The sequence below is a fragment of the Channa argus genome, chromosome 15, assembly GCF_033026475.1.
Source record: "Channa argus isolate prfri chromosome 15, Channa argus male v1.0, whole genome shotgun sequence".
In the NCBI taxonomy this organism is placed as follows: domain Eukaryota; kingdom Metazoa; phylum Chordata; class Actinopteri; order Anabantiformes; family Channidae; genus Channa; species Channa argus.
In genome coordinates this window covers 8,798,400-8,822,167 of record NC_090211.1, presented here as the reverse complement: position 1 = coordinate 8,822,167, position 23,768 = coordinate 8,798,400, and the positions used below count along the sequence as shown (strand labels likewise).

The following is a 23,768-nucleotide window of genomic DNA, read 5'->3' as shown; positions in this document are numbered from 1 at the left end:
AGTTTTAAAAAATTTGTTGAGATCTTTTTTTTCTTTTGCATGGTCCAATTGAAAATATTCAATTGTAATCATGTCCAAACAAATAACTGTTGGCTCCTGTACTCCTTCTTTCACTCAGACTTTATTAAAGGTAATTATCCCTGTTTGATGTTCATGATGTCTTGATTAGTCTTATTCTCTGGAGTGCTGTTGTATAGAGTATGCTCTCCTGCTGTTAAGGCCAGATTAACGTAAATCCTCTTTGTCTCTGCAGACAGCAACAGACAGACTGAAGTGGGTTAGCTGAGACCTGCTCTGTCAGATGGGGTTATAGTACATTAGCCAAAGGTCAGCAGAGCTTCAGTTACACCAGAGTTATATCACCCAGGGATGTTGCCTTATAAATATGTAATTAATTCACAAGAAGTCAGGACTGATGTAACCGTTTGGTAAGATTGTGTCCCTGTCCACACTCTACTATCCCCAACTGAAAGTCATATCTACAACTCAAAGGTAATAGTATGTTGATTCCTGTTTGAAATAATCGGAGTGATATTATTAAAACATTTTTGTAAAACAAATGAACTACATGGAAGTTAGAATTAATTGGCCCACTTATGAAAAAAGGACATGAAAATAACTTGCTGTAAAATAGCAAAGACAGGTTACTAATTAATCATTAAATGTAAAAAAGTTTAAAAAAATGTGTACAAAAGATTTCAGTCTTACATATTCAAATAAGCAAAGGTAAATAAAATATAGAAAAAAATAGAAAGACACATCAACAACCTTGACAGCAAGCATCAAGTGAGCATCAAGTACACAATAAAAATGTAAACTGCTCAATGAAAAATAATACAAATCATTACAAACTGGAGACAATAAAAAACAGCAAATGTGTATATTCCTCTATTGCATATAATGCTATATAGGCAGCCTGCTGCCTTCTGCTGTCCCCTGATAACTGCAGAGTAGACCTTAGTGTTGCACAATGAACCAATAATGTTGAATTTCAACATTGTGTTCCAGGTGGTTTCACTCCAAAGAAGAAAGCCAAAAATGTGATACTCATGCTGGTAAGAGTGGTGGAAACATCAGATTCATGCAGTTCCAGCAGCAGCAGTCCGTGGCTAACTGCAGGCAGGCTGGGACGAAGTCTGTTAAATCAAGATTTCACATGATGAGTGCTTAATCTAGTATTTTTGCACTTACAACACAGTCTGAGATGATTTGTGGTTGTCAGACCATTTCAGATGACCACAGAGGTTCTTTTCTATCTTTTCATTGGATCGTCTTCATCACAATCTCTCCCGATAAGTAGTAACGCTTTGATGCTTGAAGACAATTCAGCAACTTTCAATCAAGATTAAACTGCCTTTGAGGTCCACCAAGGTCTCAGTGGATGCACAGCTGAGAGAATGACAAGAGTGAAAGTGAGGGGGGTTATAGAGATGGGCCATTTGTAGCTGCTGTCTCAGAGATGTGGTTCAATTCCCACTTTGCAACCAGAGGGGACAGCTCACTATATCATTCAGCTGTTTGTTATTTTGTGTGAAGCAGGGGTTGGCCAAATGGGAGAAATGTTTGTCTTTTTCCCCAGTTGCCTGAAGGAAAAATCCATGCATCGTTCTGCACGTTCTGTGTGTGCACGCTGTTTGCTTTTGCATGAATTCTTGTGTGCTTGTGTTCATGCAGATGTCCACTTCAATCTCTGTGCATAAACAGGGGGCTTATTCGTGAACTATCAGGTGTCAGAGACTGTTGTTCAGGCTGAGTGAACCGGATTGAATTCCCATGATTCAGACAGGCCTTTCATTGGTGTTAAACTAAACAAACCTGATGGGGTGCCTGTGTTTTTTTGACAACATTTGCTTATTTCCAGCCTCCAGCCTCCAGCCTCCAGCCTCTCTATTTCTCTATCTCTCCCTATTCATTTTCCATTCAGCAGGGAACCAGGTTCTTCTTTTCTTTTCGGCCATACAATAACTCGGCAGCGTCAGAGAGATTTTCTTGTTAGGGCTAGATACGGCTTTAGTATTAATTGGTTAGATTATACAGGTGCATTTAAAAATCAGTAAGTTAGAAAAAGTAAAAATATCTAATAGCATAACAATTAGCACACTGACAGGGATAGCATACAAAACCATACAGCTAATTCAGAAATTGTATTTGTTTTATAATCAGTATAATGACATGAGAAAAATGGCACAAAAGGAGTTGAAATGAGTGAAGCTGCAGAACTGAATAGGAAGGTGCTGAGGTGCACTCCAGCTGAACTAAAACCAAGTTCATGCACAGTAATTATGCATCACATGAAACAAGCTCATGTGCCATGATAACTAAAACAACCCTGCATGTCCTGATTAATACTGTATGTTACAGGTAATATTGAGGGCAAATAAAGTCAGGTGCACTCACTAGGGCAGAGCTGCAAACTGTACATTTAAGGTAATGAGTGCCAGTACTTTACAGTTTCTTTTATAACTGTTAAATTATAAATGGTTATAGTTATTTAATTTTTAAAATTGCTAAATGTTGTGTGACAAAAGGCATGTCAACTTGGATTTTTTTTTTACCATAAAGTAAGTAGCATAACAGAGAAACTACTGCACACAGTCCACAACCAACTACTAGCATATAGGCAACAGACCGAGATCAGGTTTAAATACCCTAAGTGGCAAGACAATACGGTCAGGATTAGTGGAGCGGTGAGGAATATGCAGTGGTGTTTTAGGAAAAGCTAAATCCGTCTGATGTTTGGCTGGAAACAAACGCATCATGAGGTAAACATTAAAAGCCAGGAAGTCATATAAGCTCCAGGGCCAATTTTGCAAGACTGGATGCCAGAGCTTGATCACTGAGAGCCGCAAATGGTGCAGGTTGAGTGAGGTCTGACACTAGTTCGGCTACTGGAAACCTTTCTCTCACACTGCTAGCTGCTTTAATTATAAACTAAACAAGACATTACTGTAAAGTGCAAGCACAGTGCGTGTTTGTGTTGTTAATTGAATTGTTGTTAATTAATTGAGCGTGCTATTTAGTCGATATAGAAAGGTTAATGGCATACCAAATTGGTGGGGGTACTGTAATTTTTAGTTGGGCAATATCCCCATCTCACCCCACACCGGTGCCACCTATGTATGTTTGACATTGACACTTTTTATTTTTGTCCTTTCGGATTATCCTGTGAGTTCAGGGTCTCCACAGTGGATCATTGTCCGTCATTGTCCTTCCTGACGCAAGCCTCCCCAATTTCTACCGGACTTGGGCCGGCACTGCACAGCTAGGGATGTGATTGGGCTGTTAGGGGTTCAGTGTCATATAGCCGGGACAGGGATCGAATCACGGACCCTGCGGTCCATGGACGACTGCCGCCTTACCAACTGAGGTACCCATTGACAACACTGACACTACCTGAAGTGAAACCAAGTTAGTTTTAGTCTTCATGCTCCACTCTCTGTCTTTGTGGACTCTGTGGCAACAAGCAGTCAGACATCCATTTGCTATTCCCGGTGTTTCCCCAGTGAATCTCAGTGATCCGTGTTTCTGCTGTTTCTGTGCCATTATTAAAAGCCAGGGGAAAGGTTACAGTAAATGCCACTCAGCTCAAGCTTGGCAGACTTCTCTAAACCCTGCACCACCCTGAGTTTCACTCCAACATTTGAGGGAACAGTAATTTTGCATTATTTGCATTTTTTTCTGCAGCCAATCTTTCCCTCGAAAGAAATATCATTTAATCTTACCTTTAAGTCTGTAAATGCTGTATTCCAGGAAAAAGAATGAAAATGAAAGGCATGAAAAGCAAAATCAGCCCAATACCTCAAGAGCCATCTTAGCCTGATTAACTTGCTACGTCCCGCCCCCCTCCCCTTGCTGTCCCGCTGAGTCACCACTCCTCCTCTTACGTTAGCACCACTTCTCCCACATGACCTGGGCACTCATTGCAGAGGTCACGCACCTGTCGCCTGCTTTAACAGGAAAATGAATAATTCAACAGTTTGCGCTGGTTGACTGCAACAGCTGATGGTTCCTCCGTGACGAGCAAAGATTTATCCCAAGGAATCACTTTATAATCCTCAGCTGGAATCACACTAATGAGAAATGCTCTCCGGAGAGTCTGAAAACTCTTTCAGAGCCAGACCGCATGTCCTTGACCTCTGTGGTTTAGTTTGAAATAGCAGCCTTCTCCTTCTGCTACATGCACTACTTCTACACGTGCACTGTTTTGGCACTGATTTGCATTTTTGGATTTTTAGAAATTGTGCTGACATACAGTAGTGTGTCTACTGGGCTAATGTAGGAGCATCTCTCATGAACGTTGTCATTTTCTCCTCTCCTCTCCTGCTCTCTACTTCCCTCTCATTACCCATCCTCTGGGGGTTTCAGCCCACAGACCTATGATAGCAAGTTTTATTTGTGAAAAATGCTCAAGTAGCAGGTTGAGAGGAAGCAAGATGTCATTTTGGGATGCCAGGTTGCTGGAGTGATTGCTTTCCACCAATTCACCATCACAACTCCACACACTCTCACTTTGGCCTTTTCACCCATCTATCTCTCAACGCATCTTTACTTTGCTCTCTGCTCATCCAGTGAATTCCTTCCTGCTATGGGTAACTCTAAAATAACATTATGGCATTGCTTCACCAAACACCTGCACAGGTTCTGATAAGAATCCTTATTTGCTCAGCCCCATGTCTTCTCTCTGCACAAAGACAAAGCAGGTGGGCCCTGCTTTTAGAGAGGAGGACATATAACACCACCCTGGTTAGTCACACGGATTGTTTTTCAACTATATTATTCTGTCTTGTCCATCACATTGAGGAGAGCTTAAAAGCATTAGAAAGTCAGCAGCTTAACAAAAGGAGCAAGGTGCTATATCTTTTGTTATGGTGAAGTTTTCGTATATAAAAATACACTAACTGCCCTGCTCGGATGTGCTGTCTGCAGTACAAGACTTCATATTGAAGAATCATCCCTTTATGGCATCCCCCCGTCTTTGTAATTACACATGAGGAATGAGAGGAGACATCTGCATGCCAGCACTTTGAGAAGAGGAGGAAGGAGACAACAAAGGGCAGAGCAGCTTCTCACAAAGACTTTCCAATTTGCAGCTTGCAGCTGTTTCTCTTCAGAGTGCCTGTCGAATGGCCCGCCGTGTCTCAGCCTGAAAGCGGCTTACAATCCAAACGCTGATTTCTCAGGCGCTACTGATTGGAGGCAGCCGCATGGCAAACAATGACACTTTTCATACTTTGAAAGAATTTGTTGTTTGACTTTTTCTCCATTAAAGACAGAGAAATTGCTTATGGGTGGATTAAGGTGGTGGTTGTGGTCCTCCTGTGCTGTCCAACTACTAAACTCTATCTCAGCTGTACTGTTTGTTATTTAAACTTTTTAATCTCCCGTGTGAGTGTGAGTGGTGCTGAAACTCTGCCTATTGTTCCACCACATCCAATAGGACATGCTGACCATAAATACCTTCTTTAGACTTTCAAAGTGTGCTTTAAACACAAAAAAACAGATGAAACTTTAAAAGGCTTGAGCTTTCTATACTCATTTGAACAAATAGTTTATGCTAAAGCTAAGCTAGCTCCAGCTACCTTTTGAAAATAATAATAATAATAATAACAACTTACTTTGTGAAACATAGACATAACTGCTATTGTGAAACATCCTGTTAAAGTCTCAATTGTGAAACAGAAGGTTCGTTACATTTACAGTCAGGACTCAAATTTACAGATTGCTATGCACCATTCAGGCACAACATTATGAGCACCCGTGTAGTTTAAAGCAATACAGTGGCTCTGCCATGAATTCTACTTTTACAAGGATATATCTTCTCATTTTTTAAGTTGAAACTGTCAGAAAGGTAATAATTCCACTATGTGTTTATTATAGAGGTCAATGAGGGTAGTGGAGTCAATCTGGAGTGCATTATAAGAAAAGGTGCGTCTGTTTTGGTCACTATATTTAAAACTGAAGCGGGGTGGTGAAGTGTGTGTCTGCAGTACACACACACACTGTTAATTAACACTGGTGTTTCTACAAGAGGTAGTAAGAAGTACACAAACAAGTGAAAGTGCAAGTACTTATCAAAAATAGAGTTCGCTACAGGTAGACATACATTTACATTACATTTACATTTACTCATTTAGCAGACGCTTTTATCCAAAGCGAATTACAAGTGAGGTACAAGGCAAGCAAAAATCTAAGTCAAACATACTACTTTTTATTCTTTACTCAAGTTAAATTACTAGCTACATGATCTAAAATGTACCTTTAAATACAAACATATAAGTGCTCCACTATGGCATTTTAAACATTATTGAACCTGACTGTGTTGATAACATGAATGCACAAGTTTAGTCCAAATTTGGTCCAAATGTATCTGGAAAAATGTGGTTTCTTCTGAAACCTAAAGCCTTTTTTGGCTTCATTTATGTACAGATCAAGAAGAGAAGCCTCATATCTGACAATTTCATTTGAAAAACCTCACTATTTATTTCATATTTAAACTTTAAATTGCAAACAAAATTTCAAAGGTGAGAAAAAAAAATGTTGCTATAGAGACATCGAAACTGTGTCAGCTGGTTACTTCATTTTTATATGTTATTGTCTAATAGTTGATTATATATTTATTTTTTAAATTTTACTTTACAGACACAAATTTGTGTCTGTAAAGTAAGGAAACATCTGAAATAAATCCAGTGGAATAAGAAGTATAATATTTCCTTGAATGACCATAAAAAGTAAATATTCCAGTCAAGATCAAGTAGTTCAAAATTATACTTATGTACAACTCTTTAGTAAATGCACTTTCCTACTTACCAGCTCTGGTTTCTGCCACTGTCAGCATCACACACTATCATGCATGTGTTTGCACAAGTGTTTGGAGCTGATTGTGGCTGTGTACAAACACTAAGCAGTTTGTGCATTGTGTTTGTTTGTTTCCTGGCCTTTCTCCACCAGTATTTCACCTTTGTTCAGCTGCATATGCTGTACTAGATTGAAAACCAAATGAGTCTAATGGATCCACGAGGCATGGCACTGCAACCCGTAAATTAAGTCCCACAGATGTGCTTCTGTAGATTAATCTTTCTGCTCATGAGCGATTATTTTGGCAGTGACGCTGAGGCATGAGGCTGATTTGAAACAATTACAGCCCAGGTTGGGCAAAATTAGCTCATTCATTTCCCAAGGCCGCTGCTGATTGAGAGTGAAAGGGCATTTTAAAAAGCATCCATTGGGTAATTGGTTTTTAACACCAGCAGCACGTCCTTCAGCCAACCTTTTAACCTGAGTATGAGCACTTTGGGGTTAAATTCTTTCAGTAAATTTCCTTTCAGTTTTGCTTTTTTTGCGACAAATATATTTTTATATTTTGTAGCATATTTTAAGGATTTTGTAGCACATGTGGCTAAGGAAAGTGATCTTCAAATTGTTGCATTTCTGTTTTCTTTAAATGTTACCTACATTTTAGAATGGGAGCTAATTTAAACATTCCCATTGTGATACGATTAACAGCTGGAGGATTTTTATTACCAGAGGGGTTCCTATGCTATAATTCTCGTGTAACAGCAATTCTGTTTCTCAAAATAAAAACTGTCTATAACGTCCCTACTGTCTGAAATAAAGGTAGAAAAACATTATGTGGCCCTGTAGCTCAGACCAAAAAGGCTGAGAAAACTTGGACCTTTTATTGCAAGTACACCTTTCATTAAAAGTGTTAATTGACCATAGACACATTCCTTAAGGGGAATTTTAATTAGGTGTTGGTAAATAAAAGTCTAAACCAAACTATCTAGTAAGGCACAATGATGGAGGATAAAAACATTTTGTGAAAAACAAATTCAGGTTCAGTAAGAGACAACAATCAGCAGGCCATTTAAAGGCAAGAAAGAAATCAGCCCTGGAAGGCAATTTGCTGGTTTGATGCAAATTCAACACGCTTAGCAGGAACTCGTTTGTATAACAATGAATGTCGTACACAAGTAATGTACAGTGCAATTTTCTCTGCAAGCAGTTTGCTAGGTTTGTTTATATAAATAAAAATAACGTTCTTGCCTGGACCACGAATCTCAGACTATTTGCACCTGTGTACAATTATTTATTGTAAAGAGCTGTTCTCCCCCGTGTGTGTGTTGTGACTGTGTTCATTTCTGATTAGAAACTCAGGAGAGGATAGGCCCAATGTGTACAGCTACAACTTCATTTTCATTTCACATTTTGTCACAGCCTCATAACCACCTTTATGTCTGACTCATAGTGTCTCAGTGAATGTTTTCATCTTTTAAGCATCTCATCTAAATCAGCTGAGGAGTTAAAATTAGAAAGCAACCTGTGCCTTCTGTCTTATTTTCTCCTGTACACTGCATCCTTCTTCCTTGAAGAGCCAACGGGCTCAGCTCACCCACCATATCTAATCAATTTATAATGAGTTGTCACAGTTGGCATGATGGCTGTGTGATGCTTGGTTGACCAGCCTGATATTTATTCATGTAAAAAACGATGTCGCACTTAATGCCACTTCCACAAATGACTCAATTTGCTGAGGAAATTAACCTCATCTGGGTTCCTGTCAATCCTGTAGAATTTTTAAATCTGCATTTTTGCATATATGTTGGCATGACACAACTTTGAATTAGTTTTACTTTTTTGACAAACAGTGCAAGATGTTATGATAATGAAGATTCAACATCAGTTCCTTTAGACACATGTTTAAGCAGTTTGTCAGATATTGCCTTTGATCATTTCCCTTTTGAATGTTTCATAAAAGTTCTTTTTGTTTTTACCTAGAGGAAAAGGTCCGACAGCTGTCATTATCTTTGTAAAGTAAAGGGAGGAGATTAGGGAGAGTGTGGGTGACTTAATAAGCTGCATTCCCTGCAGGCGTTGAAACAAAAACACAAAAATAGTGTTTCTTTTCTGAATGTCTTTCTTTTTGGGCTGTTTATTGTCACAATTAATTATTGGTGTACAGCTGTTGCTGTTGCTACTGCCGCTGGAGAGCGATTGCTGGCTAACGGCAGCATCTGCATAGATTAATGGGTTTGATATTTCCCTTCTCCACCTCCTTTTTCCTGTGTTGCATTAGGAATCCCTAGCATTTATGTGGGCCACCCAAAGCCAGTTTCCTCATAGGGCTTTACAGTGGGGAAGCTGAACAATTTGTTTCTGAATGGCTCCAGGCTTATCGTCTCTGCTTGACAGATGGGCCATGCCTCTGCCCAGGTTGGGTTCGGTAGCAGCGTGCTACTTGCTGCTTGCCTTACAGAACTCATTATAGACACTCCCTGAGAGATGAAGCATCTCCACGAGGTCTTCTTACCACAATCAGATTGCCACAACTTACTACTGAGCCACAGTAGACCAAACACTCTGCTGAAATATTTTCTCCATTTTCAGTTAGAATATTAAATATTATTCCACAATTTAGAAAGAAAAACTGTTCATTTCAGGGTCATACTGACTTCACTGCTCTCATTATATATCGGATAAGTTGATTTTAGCCGTAAGTTTGTTGTCAGTAAATGATATCTTTGTCAGACCTGATAATCGCTGCTGAAGCCATAGACGTCAAATTTGGGCCAGGTTTTATTTATTGGCACCTGCACACTTTTTGCATACTTGTTTTGTGTTCTGTAATGAACCACTTAAACAACACAAATTATGATGACTGTACCCCAGCTAGCCATGGCCCCTGTGCATAGGTCAGATATTATGTAGGTTTGATAGAGAGGTAAATGCAGCTGATTTAGAATGTGACTTTGTATAATCCCTCTAAAATTGCATGTAAAAGAAAAGTTATGAAGTCATTCCTGAGAGTACTCTATTTTCAGTTGCGGGTCAAACTGTGCTTAGCCTTGCATATAATCAGGCCACATTGAGCAGTCCGCCACCTTCTGCAATCCAGTGAAAAGGAGAAAGAAGGACAAAACTACATATGAGAGATTTTTTAAGAGCAGATTAGCTCAGAATAGGGTCAGAAAATAGAAGTAGCTCTGAGTGGGATAAAATAAAACCCCTATTAGTACAATCCTTACCAGGATATTAGAGACACACTGATGCACCATTGGAATTATCTCAATCTACATTTTTATAAAGTAGATTTTTTTGATCTTGGCTAGCTTTTCTCTCTTCCTGTGGACACACACACAGGAGTGGAAAAGAAACACAACCATGCACTCAGTGGACAAGCAAACACTTGACTGTTCAGACATCAAACAGGGTAACGTTGAAGCTTTGTTCTGTTCAAATATTCCTTGCACATATTTACTGCATAATCTGTATCTGCCTGCTGCACACACTTTGGAATATAAACTGTCATGTGCAGCACACACAGGCATCAGCTTACACACTCCAGTACACAGTATATAGTCACAGTGCTGCCAGCACGACATGCCAAGTGACCCAGAAAAGAGAGCTAAAATGTAATGCAAATAAACAACTTTAAAAGGCCTTAAAGTAAGGTGAAAAAAATGAGATACATGGAAAAAAGGAAAGGAAATGCAAATGTTTTTTGTAGAATTTTTAAATTACGGGTCACTGAGAATAGTTTATGTTTCTGTACTGAAACAGGAACGTGGCTAGCAGACATAAAAATCTTCAAAAAATCTTTCCTAATTGTAAGAGCAGAAACAATAATTTATTTACATTTATTCTGGCCACTTCTAGGTTTGATTTTTTTAAATTTAATATACCGCTATAGTACACATTACAAATAATTTATGAATGCAGCTGTTGGGAAAAATAATTGTCCTATTTCATGCAACTAAACTAATCAAATTGGCTTAACTGAGAGCTAATTGAAGTTCCTTCATGATCTCTGGTGTGTTTTATCTAATCACATCAGTCACATCCCATCTTAGATTCAGGTTCGCAGATTATCATCATATTTGAAGGAGGAGTAGAGAATGGCAGTAATGGAGGATTCCGACAGAGGAATAAAAAGTGTCAGTCTTTAATTAGAATTTATTATGGTTAACGCTCTCCGTCCATGCCATAATGGTTCCCACGGTGGCCCTCACACCACCTCCTGATCAAGCAGAAGCTAATTGGCTGTTAAGACTTGCTGTTCCCTCTTTTTTTGTCACTTTCTCTCTGTTTCTCTCTGTCCCTCAGTGGAGTACATTTGGGCATCCACAGGCAGCGCAATGTCATTTCATGCCCTCAAATGGCCGTGAGCCTCTAATACACCATGAGGCCAATTTACAGTTTCTAGGAGCAGCTCGTGTGAAACAGCCATTTGTATGCATAGCATGTTTTGGGTTATTTCATACCTCGGTCAAAAAGAGGTTCTGTTCGTTAGGTTATTGTAATGCTTCAGTTCTATGTTTAAGCTAAATTGTAATTTCATCCTGCACTGTTAGATCCATTCCCATCAGCCTGGGGTGGGGCAGTGAAACGGTGCATCAACATCATGGTAGATGCACGCTGAGCTACATCGTGTTATGACTTTGAACTTGCATATCAGAACTCAACTGTGTGCACATTTGAGATGGCTATGATCACTGACTGGCATATGAGGACTGTGTTAGACACCATCAGAAAGAGAGGTTATTATGTCTACTGCAACTGACAAAATAATCATCCACATGGTGCAGAGCAATTATGCTCATATTGTGCCTGCACTTAGAGCTCATCATTTCACCGGTCAGCTATTTCCCCTGCAAATTCCCGTACAACACATTTAAGTTTATGTGTGTAGATATTCATTATAACAGCTGGATAATCAGATCAGAGGTCTAGTGGCAAAAGTCACAGTGACAGTCCAAGTGTTACTCAGCAAGCAGCCACAGCTGTGCACCAGAAATGTGCTACATAATGTCCTTAAATCCTACAGAAATCAACAAACACAACAGCTCTTGCCCCAGTAATTGTACTATCACTTGTCCCTACAATAAAAAACACAAAACCAGAGACAAAGCTAATATAATTTCTGGTTTATTTAAGAATGTTTGTACACAAGCTATTCCATCTTGCCTCTGTGTCTGACAGAGTCTATAGGACAATTTTGCTTCAATAAAAAAGCACTTGATTGTATTCATAGAAATTTACTGTAGCCAAAATTGTGGTTATCAAATTGTGCATTTGACCAAACCTGTTAAGGAGAGGTCTGTCAACCCTTATTCTACAGTCTACTTGAAATGGCACATGTTTTAAGTTCATCCAAAGTAAAATTGTGTGTTATCTGTGGTAGTCTTAGGAAGAACAAGCAGGAGGGAAAAGAAGGTGGAGATCCACTCACCCAAATCCAAAGACCACGCTGTGCCAGCATCTATCCCACATAATTATACTGGGCTACAAATAGAAAGGCAGTTTTCTCTCCTCCCCGACCCTCTCCTTTTCTCCTTCCTGTGCCATTCAGCAGTAGTTTGCAGGAGTATGAAGAGCACAGGGGACGGGGTTGGGGTATTCAGATGTGTGAAAAGGCAATTTGTCAGAAACCTAAAGGGAGCACTGAAGTGATGACAAGAGAATTACAGTAGAAGGACTAAAGGGTTGAACGTCTAATTCTCTGATTGTGGATGAGGCGCTAGGATGGCAAGACTCAGTATGTTTTGATGTGAATCTTAGCGTATCCATTATTTTCTTAGAAAAGAAAGTTGAAAATAATTGAAGAATCAATGTTTGAAGTCTACAGCTCAGATGCACCACACCACGAAAAACATATACACATCCAAGTAGATGTGATGTGATGGCGGCTGTTGTGTAACCAAGCCAGTGAGTCATGAGAGGGAGGAATGTGTTGTTGTGATGGTTGGAGGAGGAGGCCTGCCTGGGGAGGGACTGGCAGAGACAGTCAGATCCGTTTGTAAAGTCATCTGGGAGAGAGACAAAGAGGCTGGACATTTGGCCTGAAGCCTTGCTTCAACTGTCTTAGGTTGTCTGGACTCTGGACCACAACTGAGGTGTAAATAAATCTGAGCCTTGACGCAGACATGACTCTGGACAGAAAGAACATATGTGCACATAACCACATGGACACATATGTGTTTGCATGAGCAATAAGTGGAGAATGATGCAGTGTGATAGAAGGAGGTTATCTGAAGGTTAAAATAAACACTTTTACTCGTACACACGAACATATAAAAACACAAGAATCGTGCTTGAGCACTAAAAAGTATTCTACTAAAATCACACACAATATGTAGCAGTGCAAAATTATACCTTCTTTGATAGTTGTGTGTGATGTTTGCGTGTAAGAGTCTGTGTATGTGTGTTGTGTGACTGAGTTTATATTGACTTCCGCCTCACCCTGGGAGCTATTTGTTTTCAGAGATGCGTAGGCAGTTCTGTTTGTATGCATTTGTATGTGAGCGTGATACTCATCTAGTTTGTACGAGCCGAGCACATGCACTCTTTCCACTCTTTCGCTCGCTGTCGTACATGCCTGGATTCAGGCTGTGCCTCCATGGCAATGTTATCATCCAAAGAGGCAAACAGCCAGCCCCTGATTTAATAAGCTGCCTAGGGAGTCACAGAGAGGTGGGGAAGCACTATCAGCTGATAACTGTCCTCCCTGCAAGCCCAGCTTTTCCTTTGATAGCCCTGCCAAGAGACTTTTTTTTTTTTTTTTGGTGGTGTTTTTGTTTTGTGTGTGTGTGTGTGTGTGTGTTTGTGTGTGTGTGTGAGAGAGCTCCCCCGCTGACTGCTACCCACGTGTCTCTAGGCTGTGTCCATTCTATGCAGACTCTCTCTGGGTGTCAGACAGACTGCAGAGAAGAATCCACACGTTGTAAAAGGCAGGCCCGAGACCAGAACTGAGGAACATATGCTCAGAGCTTCAGTCTTCAACCCACCAACCTAACACACACACCACTGTGGCTGCCAGTCCTCCCAAGGCACAGAAAGCCATGGGCCAGGCTATTGAAAAATTCCCCATCTATCGCTCTGTTTTGCCCTTCGCACAGGCCATACAGTAATATTACCATTATAGTACAACCTTGAAACCAGTGCTGAGAAAATAGTTGTCAGAGAAAAAAGAAACTAAATTTTACTGGACAAATGGTCGGCTTTATTTTGACATTCTGCTATTTTGTTGACTGTAATAGCTTTGTATTCAGAAGCCTTTAGGTGAACTGTGAGTGGAATAGATATATATTTAACCCAAATGTGTTGTCTTTCTCGGAATTATGCTCAGTCAAAACAAGGGTAAATGTTCCCTTTTTTGATAGTGCTCTTGATTTTCATGCTTGACTCTGAATACTACATTTTGTCCCAGATCTATTTTTAAATTATACTTTTGGTCATATTCATTTCGTAATGATAATAGATTGCATACTAGTTACTGTTCTAGTTCCAGTTAAGCAAATGAATAAGCAATGAACTTGACCAGGGTTTAGCAAAAGTCAAACTGTTGCCAAGTTTTGTTATTTCTTTTTCTTTTTTATTTCTAAGATGAAGGTGATGTAAAGTCAGTGATTCCTTATTGTTCTGTGGTTCAATATTATTCCTAAATGCAGCCTCCTCACAATGTGAGCGTATTGCAGATGATAGGCATAATTTGGGGTGACCACAATGACCCACAGCTGACACCAATGATTGATCCTGGTGCTAGAATAAGGGCCTGCACGCCATGAAGTGTGCCAGTTCCACTGAAATGCAGCCATGCAGAAAATTAGAAATCTCTTCGTTCCTGGTCCATTTGAAATCCGATATCTCCCATCTTTCCCTTGCGCAGACATCCTTTCCTTAGCCAATAAATCAGTAATTAAATGATGTATCCTACTTCAGTGTGTGTGTATACATAAGAGGCAGGTGCATGTCCTTGGGGGATAAGCCTGAGCAAAGGGGTTGATGAGCTGCTCATCCACCTTAAACGTACTGTACGGCTACTATTGCCTGCATTGAAACAGAAACACACTTACACATAAATTGTTGTCCCAGATGCAAGCACATGACCATACAAACACGTTTCAGTTGTTCAGCGTGTGTTGGTTGTCAGCTCAGGTATCAAATATATCAAAGTGAGTCCTCCTCTGAGTGCTACACCTGACCTCTTGGAAGCCATCAGTGCAGTTAAACTCTTACAGTCACACTGGGAGAGAAATGTTCCTCACTTTAAGGTTTCCCTTTTTATTCTTTCTTACATATCTTTTTCTGTCCCAGGTACATCAGCTCAAGGCAGCCCTTTACTGGCTTCCCTCCCTGTCCCAGGACGGCCTCTGCAGCCTCAGGTCGACCTCAAACACCTCTTACCTTTCAGGCTCAATGGATCGTCACCCCTCAGCCTCTTTCCTAATTTTAATACGGTGAGTTCTATCGCTTGATATGATGGATCCATATAATAATAAGCCTTTTAGCTTTTTGATTCACCGCAGCAAATGTTACACATCTGTCCATTGTTTTGTTCTATGTCTTCTTGAGCTTGAAAAAGTAAAATGAACATTTCGCAGATTTAACAGTTTTTATTTTGATGACTTTAAAGATGTAATGCATTATAAGAAGGAGGATGGGTGACTGCAAAGAAAACAAGCAGTTTGTATAATCAATGGTTTGATTAGAAAATATTTCAATGCTATCCTCTTCCATCACCCCTCCCATCATCCCAATTTTTATTTAAGTATTATTTTGTGCTCTTGGACTTTAATTTTATGGTTCATGGTTGCGATCCTCATACAGTAGTTCATAAAGTTAATGTCAGTGTTCTACCTTATGCTGGTTGACAGGTTTTATATTCGTGACTGGAGAAAGACAGACAGGCCTTTAAAACTGTTTCCCTAATTCCATCTATTTACCATTATCCCTGCCTCTTCTGCCAGACTGCAGCATTCAGTCCTGTGCAGAGTACTTAACATAGGTTTGGCGTGCTAATCTTAATTCAAGCAGTGTTTGACTTCTCAGCATTGCTGTTGCCACCTAAGTATCAGCAACTTCCCAGAAGAAAACGTTATTACTTTGTTTCGAATGTCAGCCACAGACTGAAAAGATTTCAGAGGCCTAGCTTCTGTGCCTGGAATTAAAAGCTGATACCTTTGATCCTTTACTTACCTGCGCTATACCCATTGTCATTTTGTGTGTGTTTGTGTTGCCCTTCTGATGTCTTTGATGCTGAACCGTGTGTGTGTGTGTGTTTGTGTGTGTGTGTATGTCTGTGTATGTGTGTGTGTTTGTGCAGGATGGGGTAAGTTCACTTCTGTTATCACACACTATGGAACCATTTCCAGTTCTGTGTTCTGTAAATGAAACATTAGCCAGAGCTTTTCCTTCAGCATCCACTTTAAACCTTTTCAAACCAAGTGAAAAAAGGTAGGATGAGAGAGAGTTAGAGAGAGACATCTGGCTGGCTGTTCTTACACTGGAGGACCTGTCTGAGGGGGTGGATAAGACATAAACGCATGCCTTGTGTGTATATTTGTGTATGTAGGGGGTCTCCAACCAGCAATGTAAAAAGTGCGGTTTACTTGTTTATTCTGCCACCCACTACTCTGGGTCCAGGGGTTACCTGTACTGCCCTGTGAACAATTGAGCATGCCCAGCAGCAAAGGCAGCATGGAAAACAGCAATTCCTCTAACACCCTCATGTATTTATTCTAGTGGTGAAGGGAGCAGGGCAGGTCTTTGGACAGTGTTTTGTCTGTGCTTTGCTTATGTTTCAGTGGGAAATGCTGTTTCTATTCTTAAACCAGTGCCTGTGCCTTACAGCTCTGTTCATCATTTACTGGATGTTATCTGATAAAATTATTTGTGGCAACCTACAGCAAATACAGTATATTTTACTATGAAAAGCACTGAGTTATTTGTGCGCATTATCGTTTATTATTAGAAAGAAAAAAGCAGTAGTCATATTAAATATGAAGTTGTCATTTGTAACATTTATTATTAAAAGCAGGGTAGTATTAAGCATAGTTTCAATAATATTCAGTCCACTGAGAAATAGAATACAGTTCACAGTAAGGTGTGGAATCTACCACAACCAGAATGCAGAAATTATGATAACCATGGAAATATCATCAAATCAGTGTTTCTTCAGTCCCGGGAGGAGATGATTAGCCTCCATAACATACAGTCTGACAGCGCAGCTGTGGCATTAATCACAAGGTCCATTCAACTGAGCCCCCAGGTTCTCTTAGCCTTGATAAGGCACACGTTGTCCCAGGCATGTATGGCGGTGGTGGGTGATAAATGCACCTGTCTCCAAAACTAAATATCCTCCGCTTCCCCTGGTGTCCCTTCTCACATCCCCTCCCCTCCTCACCCTCTCTTCATCTCTTGGAGTGTCTTTTTCTCCCTCTCTCCTTCTACCTTCCTTAAAATCCCATCATGGACTCAGCCGTCTGGCGCAGGATAAGTTCTGCCTGTACTCGGATGGTGGGGGAGGACAAGGGCTTGGACAAAAGACACATTTATAGCAGTCGGTTCAGGATGGTTGCGGACAGACAATGGGCACATTCTTCAGTTCCTAAAACAAATAGCTGTGTGCAGCCTGCCTAGCTTAGGTGGACAGAGGGCGGCAGGAGTGGGAGAGATAGATTTCCAAGGCCAGGCTTTGAGTTGTAAAGGGAAAAGTCAGTTTCTCCCAGAGGTAGCTTGAATCATGTAGAAGCGGCCAAAATAAAGCAAGACAGCCAAAGATAGCCCTGAGGGAGAGATACACCTACAGTGTGGAGGTTTCAGTGTCAGGTGTGTTTATATTTCCTCTCACACCTGGTCCTGAGGAATCCCTAGTAAACAGACTCTATTCTTCCAGAGGAGTCAGCTGACTTGGACAACTCTTTGTGTGCAATGGAGGTATCTGATGTTGTTCAGGTTTGGGTTTTAGAAAGACATCAAGGCTGTTGCCATCCTCACTGCAATCAATACACCAACCCTCCTTGATCTTGCTGGGGCTGTCAGCAGTGCCACCGGTGTGGTTCCAGTGAGTGTGGCAGTCTAACTCAGCAGAGCATGAACAGTGCTCTGCCGGACCATGTGAGCAGAGGAATGGACTAGGCCAGGCCCTGTGCCAGCCTGGGGAGACATCCAAGGTGATTGTGTTTTATGAAACCGTGCTGAAGGATGCCGAAATGAAATCCGCTGTCATCGTGCAATTGTAGTCCTTCTAATGAAGCCTCAGCTTTCTGCCCGCTGTTTATAACACGTTGTTCTGTGACTCTCTGCAGTCTTTTCACACACATTTAAAACTGTTTGAATCCCTCCAACATTTCTGTCTCCAGAAACACTGCTCTGTGGGCTAAGGTGACTCATATTATACAGTCACAGCTCAAAGATTGCATTGAAGTCAAACAGCATCAAATACAAGCTGTAACAACGGTTGTTACGACAGGCAATACAAACCTATCCCATATAACCTGTATGGGGGTAGAAAAATGAAACCTAAATTATAACCAATGAAATGGATTAATTGATGCCCACCCACACACACACACAAAAAAAAAATCCTCAATAGAAAAAACTATCACCCATCCATTTTATGTTGACTAAAGTTAAACATTTTATTTCCCCGACGTGGTTATCTGTACTGTCGTTGTAGTACTTTCTGCTGTTTAAGTGAACATTATTGAACATTATTGAAGTTTTTATGCTTCTGGTCACTAATCTTAGCTCAATCATTAATCATAGCTGTATTTTTAGGACCTTTGCCATCTACTTTGTGTGCAGGCAACCTTTTCAGTTACAGCCACACAATGGCAGCATTTTGTGACGCATCAAACATCCTTGATTCCTTTGTGAAGGCCTTTAGAAGCATGTTTTTAACCTTGTTCTGTTGTAAAGCAGTTGGAAAGAAGTTGTTTGTTGGTGTAAAGTATAACAAGAATCCTGACTATTTATTGTTGCTGCTATTGTAGTAACATTACTTTTTATCATTATGACACATCAAAATGCAACACAAGTAAAATAATTACCTTGAAGTTTTTTTTCTCCTTCTCTCCTCTACCTGACATGTACCCTAATGTACTGCATCAGAAGAAGCTTGTCAATGTGACTTTTGTGCTGATTACTTTTGCTTTTCCCCTTGTAATGAAAGTAACCCGAATAACACAGTCACTGGTCATGTCGTTCTGTGCATTATTGTCATAAAAATCATGGATAAAAGGGATTAGAGTATCACATGCTGTCCTTGCAGGGAGTAATTGAGATATTCCTCTCTCATCACAGGGTCATGCAACCCCAAGCCAGTTCCCAAATTGAAGTGTTCATTTGGTCTGCATTTATGTTGAAAGCCTGCTGAGCTCTCCCACACAGACATTCCTGATTTCTTGTTTTTACTTCTATTTGTATTTTATTTTATTATCTTGCACTCTGATCAATATGTGAGGACATGTCTCTGATTGCTTGCAGGGCTTATAATCACTAACGCTGAAAATCGGTTACCTTTTGTCACATACTGTAGATTTACTTTACTCACCTATACTTTACCTAGTGTCCAGTGATATTGAAATATAACACAAACTGCTTTCAAACGTTTTAAATTGTGAAAAGAAGAATGTTAAGCAGAAACCTGAAGAATTATACACTTTGTCCTCCCGATTGTTTTTACTGCACTTTTAATAGTTTGGAAATGTTTTTTATATACAGTATTTTGTAATGCCTGCCAATTGGCTGACTTTTGATTTCAAAGCAGACATTTAAGTGCATAGAAGTATGTTTTTCATTCTCTGTCTGTCTAGTTGTTTTAAACCACCAGTGTGCTCCTTTCCCCTTTACATAACAATTTTTTTTTGCCTCATATGTCACCCTTCATGTTCATTTTATCTCCCCTGCCACCTGAAGCAATACAGTTTACAATCCTCTACTGTATATCAGATAATTCTTTATAACAAGTCTGGCCACACTGTAGACTGAATCATCCTTTATGGGGATTAAATTCTGCTGCACATAAATGTCTTTTTTGGAAAAATAAAATAACATAGATCTAATGTTTCTATCGATCTTTTTTTTTCCTAGATGGACCCTGTCCAGAAGGCAGTTATCAACCACACATTTGGTGTCCCGCAGCCCCTCAAGAAAAAACAGATTATCTCCTGCAACATTTGCCACCTGCGCTTTAACTCAACGGTAAGAAATGCTTCAGTGGCTTTATGCTGGTAGATAGAGAGGCTATGGGACATTACGAGAGTAAATAGAGATGACATACCAGACTGTATATTTTATAATATTAAAGCATTCCACACCAGAAAGTCAGTCTAGATGTTCTATCTTGAGAACATATCTATGTATTGTGCTTCTGCTATCTTCCTGAATGTTTCTGAGGACTGTCACGTCTTTTTTCACAATTATGCGAGCTGTTATCAGCCTCACTTATGGCCATACCCACCACTGTGGTCACTGAAGTTCGGACCTTGGTATTTTTTCTAAGGTACATATAATAAACTTGTTTAAATATAAAACTATTTGGTGCTAAACGATGTTCAATACCAGGAAAACCAGCTGCCTCATATGATGATATTATCACCTTGGTTTACTAGGGGTGGAGAAAAAGATCTCATACCTACTATAAGCTTTGATGAACATGGTGGTTTGTGTCATCGAACCTACAGACTACTGAATACACCAAATCTGATACAGATAACTAGAGAGTTTTAATTAGCTTGTATAGATGTACTGTCTTTATCTTGGCAAATTTCTGTGTGGTTGTGCAATAGCATGTTAGACAGTTGCTGTTCACTATCATGATTGCGTTGCAGACAATCACTTTTTGGTTATACATTGACTGGTTAGTTTTCCTTGTGTGAATTAACCAGCTAGCTAACATCACATTCATCCAAAGTCAGACTGTTAAACTTTCAATAAAAGTTAAAATGCTTTTTTTATACTCTGTTTGTGTAAAGGACTGAAACACCTGTTAAAATAAGGTACTGCTTTTTCCTTTTTTTATTGTAAGGTTAACCCAGTGGAGGCCAATAACATTTGCATAAAATAACTTCACTAGACTTGCACATAAAAATGAAAAATTTCCATCCTCAAAGTTGAGCTTTGAGAAGGAAAGGAATAAGGTTCGATATAAGGACACTGAAAGAAAGAGAAAAGGTGATGGAGATGAGAGAGGAAGATCAGGTACTGTCCACTTTCCCCAGAAGAGGATTAACATTATATCTTTTTGCTGTTTTCCACAAACAAAACTCCACTGACTGGATCATATTCATACTATGTACCACAGAGATTTATTTATTGCAGTGGAACTATAGTATCAACTCTACACAAACCTATAATAATTGTAATATGTAAATGTCAAACACATTTATAATTGTAAATGTCAAACACATTTGCTAAAATGTATGTAGTGTTTGAGACACATTTCTATATTCCAAATCCATAATTATTTATAAAAAGATGAAATAATTAGAATACAATATTAATAATAAATAAATAAATATATAATTTTACAAATAAGGTTTTAATACACTTTGGCAGTTGAGATAAGTGAGAATTCATATAGAAAGCAACTGGTGGGGGGAATAGAGGGAGAAAGAAAAGACCAGAAAGAATGTAATGTTGAAGGCAGAGAAATAAATTGATTTTCAGGCAGAGGCAGCACGTTGGTGTCAATTACTCATTGCAACATTTAACCTGATCCTAATTAATCACTGCTTGACTAATCATTTCTACTGCTAACTGACATGGTTTTAAAGCTATTGCAATTTTTAAAAAGGACCTTTTTTCACAAGCTCAGTTTTTGTTTCTCAGTATTTCGAAGCCCTGTGTATCATTAGTAATATCACTAAAAAGTTAAGAAATTACAAATCCTGACCATTAAATACACATTTATACAATTTAATAAAAATAATTTGTTAAAAAACAGACGTGTTTGACTACTTAAACCATAACAAAGTGTAGTAAGTCTTCCTTTATGAAGTCTCACAATCTGGTTTCGTATTTGTTTACCATGTGGAGCCACGTCGTTGAGACACAATCCAGCCCAAGGCCGAAAAATCACTTCCTAAGGACCCTCCTAATCACTTCCATCTTTCCTAAATCTTTGGGATTATTGAATGGGTTTTTGGTTAGACATGTAAAACAATGTCTGTAGTTAACACAAGGTCAAGAGATATTCACATTTTATTCTACCACATAAAATCCATCGGTTTATACTCCACTCAAGTTGATTTTGTACTTTTTACATGTCTTAAAAAAGGCTGCTGCTTACGAGTGGATATATGAAACAAAGTTTGTAGGGATCATTTAACATTATTATGCTGCAACACAGAGACTCATCTACTCAGCAATCCAACTTTACAGCTTTTATACTTGTGATCACTAGATCGGTTCAAGCTAAGAGGTGGGGCTTTTGTAGAAGAGGATAGAAGAGAAGATATTGCGCTGAATCTAATCACAAAGTGACAATTTAGCAATAGTGATTTAGAACTTATGCAACTGTGAAGTAGTTAAATACATTTTATAATATATTTTTACTTCTTATAATTGTATTTAGGCTTCATAAATCATAAAAGCGGTGTCCATTTGTCAAGGTTATAAAACATATAAGTATCATTTGTATTTTCTGGGTTAATGGGACTATGTGCTTGTGGAGGCATAGAGCTGCATTGGGTTTCTGATGACAGAACCAGGGAGATGCTCACTTACTTGTTGGCGTACAAAATATTTAATTCCTACAGCATTCTATACTCTGCTATATCTGTGAAGTAATACATGAGCATAACCTCATACACTACAGACCTTTTTTTTCTCCAGTAATAAAATCAGTCAAATCACTCTTCCTTCTTGAGGAAAGAAGAAATTCACGACATTCTCTAAAAAGCATATCCTTTAAATAATACCACAATGAACAAATGAACAACAGAGTATAAAAAGGGCATTATCTTACATCTAACCTAAATCATCGATAAGCAAAGTCTTTTATCTTAGTGGAGACTGACCTGTTTCTGTAGCTTATGGTAATATTCCTGCACCAATCCTGAATATTAAATTCTGTTACACATAAGATTCAGTCTTGCATCAAATAATGTAATTTAGGTTTGTACCAAAACCTCACCCCAATTTTCTACCAAAACTTCTATATACATCAAAACACTTTGCACTGACCGTCATAAATATTACACTTTAACCTGTTAAAGAAAAATATCAATAAAACAATGAAACAGTACAAAGGTTTCATCTCACAAATATATGGATGTCCATGCCAAGGTTCTGATTTAACTTGCTCACTATTTTTTTTACAAAGAGAAACCATCATTCAATTGTGTCTGTAGTCTACCTAACCTTTTTATAGGCTTTAGGCATTATGTTTGTAAGTTGGTCTTCCATCCTATTCTTGTGAGTATGATATTGCAGAGTTGCCTTAAAGGGTGACTTCACCAATTTTCAACTTGCTTGCAATGGCTTTAGTTTAGGGTGTAAATGTACGTTATTGCTTTTAAACTTCCCTCTGACTTAACTATATTGTAACGGTCCGGCTAGTCAATCGGTGGATAAACGGCATATAAATAGTTCTGTGTTTAAAGTTTTTAATGTGCGTGATTTGTTATGATCAATGATGTCTGTGTTCAGACATTTTGGTTCTGTTAGTAGTTTTTCTTCTGTCATACATGGTGTATGTGTTGGCCGGCACCGTGGGAGAAAGTGTTGTGTATAGGAGTGACCATTACGCATATCTGCCCCCTGTTTGGTATGGTCCAAAATAACCTTGGCTGTCTCTGGTGATAGGGATAGCTGTTTGTTCATTGGTGTATAGGCCACAAATGCTCTGTCTTCTCTCTCTTCCATCTGCCATTTTTGGAAGCTAGCTGCTTAGCCTAGCTATGTTAATTAGCATTAGCTTACCCTTAGCTTTGCCACCTCCCACAGTTAGCTTCCCTAGATGTGGGTGGCTACAATATTAAAATATT

The 23,768-nt window shown here is 39.2% G+C and overlaps 1 protein-coding gene across 5 annotated transcripts in view; it reads left to right on the top strand.

Annotated features, from left to right (window-relative positions):
- The window catches only part of znf385c (zinc finger protein 385C), a 121,223-nt gene that overhangs the window by 79,242 nt on the left and 18,213 nt on the right, over window positions 1-23,768 (top strand). For all 5 annotated transcript variants that reach the window (XM_067476554.1, XM_067476553.1, XM_067476552.1 and 2 more), the window contains 2 exons: window positions 15,091-15,233; window positions 19,870-19,980. In XM_067476554.1, the coding sequence (XP_067332655.1) occupies window positions 15,091-15,233; window positions 19,870-19,980 (254 nt within the window). The remainder of the gene's footprint in view (window positions 1-15,090; window positions 15,234-19,869; window positions 19,981-23,768) is intronic.